This window comes from Mytilus edulis, chromosome 3, assembly GCF_963676685.1.
Source record: "Mytilus edulis chromosome 3, xbMytEdul2.2, whole genome shotgun sequence".
NCBI lineage: Eukaryota > Metazoa > Mollusca > Bivalvia > Mytilida > Mytilidae > Mytilus > Mytilus edulis.
Genome location: NC_092346.1, coordinates 79,211,260 through 79,221,565, shown reverse-complemented (window position 1 = coordinate 79,221,565; position 10,306 = coordinate 79,211,260). Strand labels below are relative to the sequence as shown.

At 30.6% G+C, this 10,306-nt stretch overlaps 1 protein-coding gene across 5 annotated transcripts in view; it reads right to left on the bottom strand.

The window, feature by feature from the left end:
* Positions 1-6,191: 6,191 nt before the first annotated feature.
* Positions 6,192-10,306, bottom strand: part of LOC139517546 (disks large homolog 1-like) — a 105,158-nt gene continuing 101,043 nt past the window's right edge. For all 5 annotated transcript variants that reach the window (XM_071308745.1, XM_071308746.1, XM_071308743.1 and 2 more), the window contains one exon: positions 6,192-9,843. In XM_071308745.1, the coding sequence (XP_071164846.1) occupies positions 9,737-9,843 (107 nt within the window). In that variant the 3' untranslated portion in view covers positions 6,192-9,736. The remainder of the gene's footprint in view (positions 9,844-10,306) is intronic.

Below are 10,306 nucleotides of genomic sequence, written 5' to 3'. Positions count from 1 at the left end.
ACGGTCCACTGAACATGTAAAATGATAGTGCGAGTGGGGCATTCGTGTACTATGGACACATTCTTGTTATCAATACCTTTGCATGTGCATCAATAAATTGGCGGAATTTATGTGTCGTATTTTGTTCTATTCGCAAAAATAAGCGAAAATTTACACCCAACGACTATAACCTGCTTCACTGTACCTAAGGATATTGTTTATCCATGATTTATTGATCAGGGTATTTGGGATGAAATTCAGCCTAATTATGCTATTCCATTTAAACACACATTGGACCTTGTGACCAGGGAAGGCACTTTAAAATCTCAACTATGGGTGGTTGCCTAGAACACTAATTTACCTTAAAAGGTGGTCACTTCATTTTGGAAGTGCCTTCTCTGGGTACAATGGTTGTTAAAATAGAAGAGTTCAAATAGATTGAATCTATATTGTGAGGATATGATTTAGTGTTGATTCAATATGAAATTTGCTGTTTGATTGCAAATGCTAAATCAAGGATCCACTGGGGGAATAAAGTTTTATAAGGGAACATGAGAAAGAAAATGACATATTAAAGTAATGCACTCATGGGGTCAATATCATACAAGTTGGTCATTAGATTTTCTCTCCATGTATTTGGTAATTAGAAGAAAAAAATTTGTACATTTAATTTAGTGAAGATCTAAAATATGTGAAATCAATATGACTTGAAACTAATAATATTACTAGAACACACCTGCGACATCATACGTCATAACTGAATTAAAGTACCTACAACTTATTTTTAGTATGGAATTTTAGTATTCAAATTGTCATTTGATAAAAGTCAGTCTGCTTATAAGGTGCACAGTTTTCCCTACTTTCATAATCTTTCTGTTTGAACTGGTCCTGGTTTTCTTCCACCACTAGAAACTACATGTGACAAGTTTTTGGGGTCAAATCCACATCTACGATACTAAAAGCAATAGGTCTACTATATTTGGTGTATTGAAAAAGTAAAATCACAAAAATACTGAACTCTGGGGAAAGTTCTTAACAGAAAGTCCCTAATCAAATGGCAAAATCAAAAGCTCAAACACCTCAAATGAATGAATAACAACTGTCATATTCCTGACTTTGTACAGGCATTTTATTATGTAGCAAATGGTGGATTAAACCTGGTTTTATAGCTAGCTTAACCTCTCACTTGTATGACAGTCGCATAAGTTTCAAATATGTTAACAATGATGTGTGAACAAAACAAACAGACATATTAGGTAAAAATGTCATAATAGGGGTACAACAGTCCACTTAAAAAAAAAAATCAAATATTTAACAGAAACATAAAAACAAAGCACACAAAGCAATATTAAAGACAGGAATCATTGAACAATAACACAATTACTGGATGTACAAGAACCAAGCCACATCTAATGGTTATCACCAACAAAAAGACTATCATTACCCAGAATTCAAGACCATCATGTATAATTTGTGAAGTTGATATGTAATATTTATCAACACTTCTGATGACCTTTTTTTAGAAAAAGGACAAAAGATTTTAAGGTGTACATGTCCAAGTGAAAGATTGTCATCTGACCTTAAAGTTAAGTTTATGTGTTTTGGTCTGTTTTTCTATTACTATAAGCTATAGGTCAACTATATTTGGTGTATGGAGTGATTGTGAGGTGTATAGGTCTTTCTGGAAATTATCATTTGAGGTCATGGTTCATTAGTCAATTTTAAGATTTCCTTGTTAGGTTTGTTTCGTAGATACTATATGCAACAGGTCAATTATTTTCAACCCATGTAATGATTGTAAGTTGTACATGTCTGTCTGGCAGGGTTCATCTGACAATGACCTCATTTTTATGGTTCATTGATCAATGTCAAGTTTTCCTGGTTAAGTTTGTGTCTAAGATACCATTTGCAATAGGTCAACTTTATTTAAGCTTATAAGGTGTATGGAATGACTAAGGTGTACATGTATAACAATATTTCCAGTTTGGTTTACCTCATTATCTTGGATCATATTTAGTTTATTTGATAGTTTTTGTAAAGCTTTATATTTAGGACTATCAACATAAAATCAATGATTATTAAGGTTGTACCCAACACCTTGACTAATATTAATTTACCTTGTTTAATTTTCATAAAATTTTGACAATATGTTTACTTTGACCAATTGACAAAAATATAAAAAATTCAAAAAATTTGAACCAAACACTTTATCAGAAAAAAATTGTTGGTTATAAAGCAGTTTGACAAACACTTATATTGATCATTGAGAAGCTTAATATTTCCTTAACAAAATATTAAAACGTTTAGCTTATTTTTACAAAGTTATCTCCAAGTAGTATTGGGTACCACCTTAAAGAATGTTAGACATTACAGCATGTGCTCTCTTGTTCTGTTTATGTGTTGTGCAAATTGTTCACTAGTTCAATGTCTATTTTATAAAGGAGTAGGGGCAATAAAGCCCTTATTTGGCCCAAAAATTACTGCAAATTTAAAAGTTATCATACATATTCTTAAATTACTGAAAATTTGACTAAGGTATTAGGTACTAAGAAAAACAAAACAAATTTGACATTGAACAAGTTACCATGGCAACAAATCATGACCTTAGTGGATATTTTGTAAAATTTCATGATTTTCCTTGTTTTTTCATCAAATTTTAAGTATAATTTAGATTGAAAAAGTATGTGCTCACCCAAGAAACGACTTTATATTTGTTGAGATTATAATAAAGCTTTTGTTAAATTATTCTGTTGCTTCTCAGCTGCGCAGGATGTTTCCACAACGAAAAAAGAGACAGAAAACTGCATAAATTCTGTATTTTTCATCGTTTTTGTGAAAACCATACATATTATGACGTAATTGTGACTTCTTCAGATAAAAATCTGTATGTTTTTCCTTTATATTTCTTGCATTTCATTATGTGCTAATTTAAAATGGTTATCAAACATTTTATTTTCATGGCCCAAAACTAGGCCTTAATGCCCATACTCCTTTAAAGATAAAGATGGTTTACATGATAAACATGACATCTCAATTGATTGCTGACATTATGGAAAAGTGCATAGATTTTTATCAATTTTCATATACAAGTACATGTACTATTTATACACACAGAAAAATATCAGTTGCAAATACCAACATAAGTCGAAAATTTAAGAAAGGAGCACCCATTTGATAGCAAATATTGTGGCGGTATACTTGTATGGTTATGTTGTCTTTGATGTTATTGTCGTCCTAAGATATTTTGTTTCCAGACAATAAATTGAGTATAAGTGTATAGATCTCAATGCAAATGTACCACATGGTTTCATACCTCAAATGATGGATTGGAATGAGTTTGAGGGTTTTGGCCCAAGCCATTTAGGTAATTGGGGCCAATAAGCAAGGATTTTCTGGTTTTCAGACAATCACTTAAGTAGAAGTCAAAGGATCCATGGTGTAGGTTTTGTGGGTTATGGTCCTAACTTGAGGAATTGGGGGGCCAAAACAATACTTTTTTAGTACTTTGTATACATTACTTATTTCTTGACCAATTTCAATGGGGTTTAATTCAAAGTCTTGGATTCTTCTTTATGCTTAATCTAACTATTTAGATTTTGGATTTTGGCCTATGTTTTAAAACTGGTTCCCAGTGAGGTCCAAAGGGTCAAAATTTAACTGTTTGTTTTTCATAAAAAACTAGATGTGTCAAAACAACACGATTGGCCCCGTCTCAAACAGTCTCAAAACAGCAATTTCAACAACACATGTAGACACAAACATGATGGTAGTCTCACATATAAAAAATCAGCTCAAAATCTGAAGGCGTATAGAAAAAAAGTCCATATAACTGGGTGCTTTTCAACAATTTTCAAAGTCATAAACCCTAAATTTTGGAAAAAATGAGCTGAGCAAAACTATACTTAAACTTGATCTGTAATTCATCATGGTTAACTCACATACCAAAATTCAGCCCAATATCTCAAGGGGTTAGGAAAAAAACTCTGTATAACAGTGATTTTCAACAATTTATCAAAGTCCAAAGCCCATAATTTCGGCGAAAATTAACGGAGCAGAATGGAACTTGATCTGTAACTCATCATGGTTAGCTCACATACCATAAATCATCCCAACATCTCAAGGCGTTTAGATAAAAAAAAAAACGCTGTATACTGGTTTGTTGCGGAATGACAGAATTACCGAATGATGGACAAGGGTAAAACTATTTCACTGACAACTTTGTTGCCGGGCCATTCTTTGTCGGTACCATAAAAATTAATTCTTGGGTCCTTTGATAATATAACTGTATTTAGAATTTGATCCCAGTTTTCAAATTTGTTCACATTAAAGTCAAAACGGTCCAAAATTAAACTTAGTTTGATTTCAACAAACATAGATTTTTTGGGGTTATTTCATATGCTGAATCTAAATATGTATTCAGATTTTGGATCCAGTTTTGAAGTTCATGGTTGGCAGCAATAAAACTTGAAAAAATAAAAAATAAAACCAACTAAAACAAATTGAGTCTATTTCGCACTTCCTGACTTTCAAAGAAGTGTAAAGATTTGATATATGGCTAGAAAAGAAACTCCCAGAATAAACCGAAAAATGTCTTGTTACAGGTACTGTGACCTTAACCTTTGACCAACTGGCCCCAAAAATTAATGAGGGGTCTTGTTAATTGCTATGGAATTTCTCCAGATAAGCTGAGATTAAGGTTGTACATACAGTTACAAATATTTTATATAGAAACAAAGTTTCAAAATTGCTTTCCACCCACAATTCCAAAGCGTAGAAGGCCATTAATCTCAAATTCAATCCAACCTTTCCTTTGTGGTAAGGAACCTTGTGAACAGTTGTACAAATTCATACAAATCCATACGCTTATACTTAAGTTATTGTCTGGAAACCAAATGATTTCAGTAAACAAAGACAACTACATTGCTATACCTTCATAAAAAAAAATTCTTTTGTTGTCCATTTTTTTAACCTCATATAAAATATGATACAATGTCCTGGGCAGTTCATAAGGAAAGATCTGTCAAATTGACAGCAAACTGTGTTTTATGTATTTTGAATGTAACCATTGTTGAAGTTAAGAGGGCAGCTAGTAGGAAAGAAATTAATGTATTCTTATGTATCTCCCGTTTTATGCTTTGTTGACCAGCCGCATTATGTGCCTTTTTTTCCAATTTATCAAGGAGCATATGTCCTCAACTGTAAAAGCAAACATAGTTCGATACATAATGTCATTAAATTTGAAAAGAAATTATAAGTTATTGCACAAAAATGACACACAGTGCCATTTTCAAATATATCAAGGACTTTTACTGTTGAACAGTAGAAGTGAAATTGTTATATTGTATTCGACCTCTATTTTGTCATCAGACCAACATATTGAGAATTGGTTGGATATGTCTTTGTACTGAAAAGAAATAAGATGCCATTTTCCAACCAATGAAGGACCGTAACTTCTGATCGGTAAAAGCGAAATATTTTGAATGTGTACTGATTGATCATTTAGTTATTGATGCATGAATTTATTTATTGGTGGTTAATGGCTTTTGAACTAACTGCCAGTAACTGCTAGTACCCTTCCAGATCCACTCTGTTTTTTAAGATGTATTTTTGTTTGTATCCATCTGACGAGTTGAGCTTTTTTCAACTGATTTTTTAGTTTGTTCATATGTTGAACTGTAACACCATCATCCCAGGTTAGAGGGAGGGTTGGGATCCTGCTAACATGTTTAACCCTGCCTGTCTATGCGCCTGTCCAAAGTCAGGAGCCTATAATTCAGGGGTTGTCGTTTGTTGCTGTGTTACATATTTGTTTTTTGTTATTTTTTTTTAACATTAATTAGGCCCTTAGTTTTCATGTTTGAATTGTTTTACATTTGTCATTTTGGGGCCTTTTATAGATGACTTATGCAGTATGGGGATTTGATAATTGTTGGAAGGCCGTATGGTGACCTATATTTGTTAAATTCTGTGTCATTTGGTCTGTAATTTGGTCTCTTGTGAAGAGTTGTCTCATTGGCAATCATACCACATATTTTTTAATATTGGTTGATCTTTTTATAAATCATTGCAAGGAATTTTTGGCAGCCACTTGCCTGTTTGTCATATTTCACCATATTTGGTAACAATTCTTCTTTATGGAAAACTTAATAAAAATGATTTTTCCCCGACTATACTTCAACAAAATGTCTGAAGGCAGGAAGAAAAGAAAACTATTTTGTTTGATATTTTTTTATACTGTTCTTAAGAAAGAATGATTAGTGTGATATAATGTTTATATATTATCTTTGCTATCACCATACTTCCATACTACAGAAACATTTCTGTAACATGAAAAAATCTATAAAGTCTCACAATGCCAATTACATACAAATTAATTCAATTACAAGTTATAATCTGAATTCACAGTCACCAATTAAATAAATAATAATGTCTTTTTTAAAATATTCACTGGGTTTAATTTTCCATATCCTGTATACCTTTAAAATTATCAACTTTAATAGTGGATGCAAGCTTCATTGCTGTTATGTATTGCACTTTATTTTATTGACTGTAAATAGGTGTGTTAAGGTGGCATCAAAACACAATAAAGTAACTGTACTAAAGCACACAAGTACATGACCATATAATACTGCAAGCAATTCAGATCTTCAATATTACAAATAAATTGTATTTTTTTAATCTAAAGGTTCCAGAAAAAGCGTTCCAACAAGAATATCATGTCAACTTTAATCATATTACTCCATTTCCTTCGCAAAAGAAAATGTCAGAAGGAGACAAAAGCATGTATCTGAGTATTGAATTTAAAGCTTGTATCAGTTTTATGTAACTTTTAATGACGGGTGAGATGAAAAACATCTATCTATTCGTTAAACATATTTATTCTTAATAGTACAAACATTACATTCCTACTAAACTTTTGCTTCCTATCAAATTTGATGAGTTAATTATGATATAAATTATGAACAGTGAAATATCATGATATGGACTAGGTTCAGACATGAATTTACATCTATGAGCAAGTGTGCATGTTAATTTAACATGCAGAATTGAAGTGAATTTACATTTGATATCACATGATGGGAGTCATTTAAAAAATTCATTTAAACTAAACCTGTAATATATTTTTATGAAAATACTGTAATAAAAGTTGTTTAAAGCATCAAAGCTCCAATATATTTCCAAACTAGACATCTCTTTAAACTAACTTGTACATGAGAATTATCTGACAGCTTTCTCTATAGTGCATTGGTGAACAAGGAAGACTCACATGGTGACACAAATGATAAGCTAGAAATATACATGGCTTGTATATAACACACTACACAGCAACTAGAAGCCTGCTTCAAATTCAAAAAGAAATCATCCATTTAATGAAAAGCATATTAAATAGCTGAGATAAATATTTAGTTTGATTGTTGTGAAATTTTTCTGTATTTTAGAGAGAAACGTACATAGATATAACATTTTAATATTTTATAATAAAAAAAAATCCTTTAAATGTTTTCTGTTTTTCAAGTAATAATAAGCAAATATTTTGTGTTATTGTTAAATTATAAAAGTTCTTGCCAATAAAAGATATAATATATCCTAGTTTAAATTTCTGAACTATTTCATTCTTTTTGCCTAAATATGATTGGGTACTATATAGTTACTGTTATGTTAGCATTATGCATCCTGAAATATTGGGAGTATTCATGATATGATTTACTCAATTACCAATTATAAATTCTTACACACTAGATTATAAAATATTGACATTCCAAATTTATGACAAACAGTTTGAAAAATCATAAGTTCTTTACAAAGGTTTTAAAATATGGTGTAAAAGTCACATAAATATATGAAAAAAGCAATGAATATCAACATACAAAATTCTACATATTCTTTAAAAATTCAATTCATGCACACTTAACATGTACAAAATTATTATATGCACACTAGGCATGAACATTTTAATGTATACACACTAATGTACACAGAAGATGATGTTAATTCAAAAAATATTTAACAAACTTGTGTGTACCTGAGGATTAAAAAATATGTAAAAGATAGAACCAGGTGAGAAGATAAGAAAATGTGTGAATAAGATATAGAAACAGAATGGAACTATAAATAGAATTTATAATGTAATACAAATGGAATTAAACCTTTAAACACATATAACATATCATGATTTCCAAAGTATTTGGTATTTCAAGCTGCAGAAAAGAAAACCTTTTACTAACAAAAATATTGAAAGCAATCTGGTATAAAGCAAAAAAGTATGCTAGTTAAAGCATAAGCAAGATCTGTTTTCTTTATTACTTAAGGCAGTAATTTTTGTAAGTAAAATATGTTTTTTTAATACAATTTCAGTCTTCTAAATAAGAAATGTCCTTAGATTTAAAGTTTCTTGAATAATACCTGTATCATAACAAACATGTAAACAGAATCATCTATTTTTTACTTGTATAAATGGCAATTTGGAGGTAAATTATTTCATTATATTGTAAAATTACACCCTAAAATCAATAAAAAAGATAAAATTTACAGCTAAAATAACTATAGAAACAAAATATACATTTGTACAAAAAAACAAAATCACAATTTAAAATTCCCCAAATTGTGTCAATTTACATGCTAAAAACTACAAATAATTTATGGAATAGTTTCCCAGAAAATCTACAACTGACAATTAATGATGAGGGTACACATGATATTGCTGGAACAATTCCTTTCAAGTATTTAAGCAAGGACAGATAATTCAAATTTTTAATTAAAGGAAGGGGTGACAGATTTTTTTTCCAGGTCATATTGCAAGATAAAGGGCATTTTGATTTCAATGAGAAATTAAATGCTATTTTCATTAGTGTTTTGGTTAATTTTGTCACTAAAATAATGAACAATTCAATAGGCTGATTGATGTGACACAAATAGGGGACAACAAGCTTTCAGAGATTCTTGAATGCAAGAAGGTTTGGACGGACAAAACATCTTGTTTATATGTATCTTTTGGGACATTTCATGTGATTGTCGACAAAAAAGCTGCCAAGAACATGAAGGAAAATATTACTTTCTCACATAATTTTTTATACAATTTAACAAAAGCTCACATGTAAGAACTTACTGATCCTTATTCAATCCAAGTTTTGTTTCAAATTTTTTATATCTAGCGTAGAAATTATGAATCAGTCATGACTCTGTAAAATTTGAATTACCGTTACTCTGTAAAATTTGAATTACCGTTACTAAGTCTCAATCTATGTCATTCAACTGGATTAATTAAATTTAGGATTTTTCTATAGTGTGAAGTAAAAGTTTTGAACAGATGTCTTCTGCAAATATCATGCATACCCTAGGTTATATACTGTAATGCCACAAAAAATGTTAATAAATTCCAAGTAAGATGTCAATATTTTTTGCAAGAATGTTTGTGTCAATGTCTTAAAGATTTGAATTTGTTAGCTCAAACAGATGCTAAAAGCTAAGAGAGTACAGGCATTTCCCCAAATAGTAAGAACCGTAGAGGAACTACATGATGTTTAACACCAATCATTTTTCCAGTCATTTGCTTAAAACCAATCAAAAATGTCTTTAATTGTTCTTAGAACAATCAGGAAATAAGAAAACTACTGATTGGTTAATTGTAAAAACTAAAATTTATCACAATTTTCCAACTACAAACTATGTGGCAGTTTGTGTCAATCAGTTTACAACCATTCATACAACAATCCTTGGGTCTTTAGTAATGTTAAGCCTTTGTAGGTCTTATTTACTTTCATAACTTGTCCTTTGCTGGAACCCAAATTGTTGGCCCTGACTGGTCTCGTATGACTTCCTTGACCTTTGTGTAGATTTCAACAGCTGTATCTCCCTGTACAACAGCTAAAATGAAAAAGAATTAAACTGAGAATATAACCTTTACTTTTTATTGAAACAAGCATAACAAGGTAATTAGCTGGTTGGTAGCATTGGAGAGGTTGTGGCTTCAAGGTGCTTACTTAAGTCTGTTTTTACAACCGGAAATACAGAAAACCACAAGTACTGAAAAATGTATATAGCTAGTGCATAATGAAAGAATCGTGTAAAAGGTTCATTTACATGGGTACACAGTTACAGAAATAATATAAGTAGATTTTTTTCCAGATATCATAAAGATAACGTACCTTAATAATTTGAAAAAAAAAGTTTGAAGTCAACAGCACAATTTATTACAGCCACCATCCAGGCAAACTATACAGAATAATCTATGGAATAGCTCTGATAAATGTTTTGTGTTTTTATTTAGGGTGTGTTTTTGTTAAATGAACAATTCAGATATGAATCTGAAATATCAAAAGGCTACATA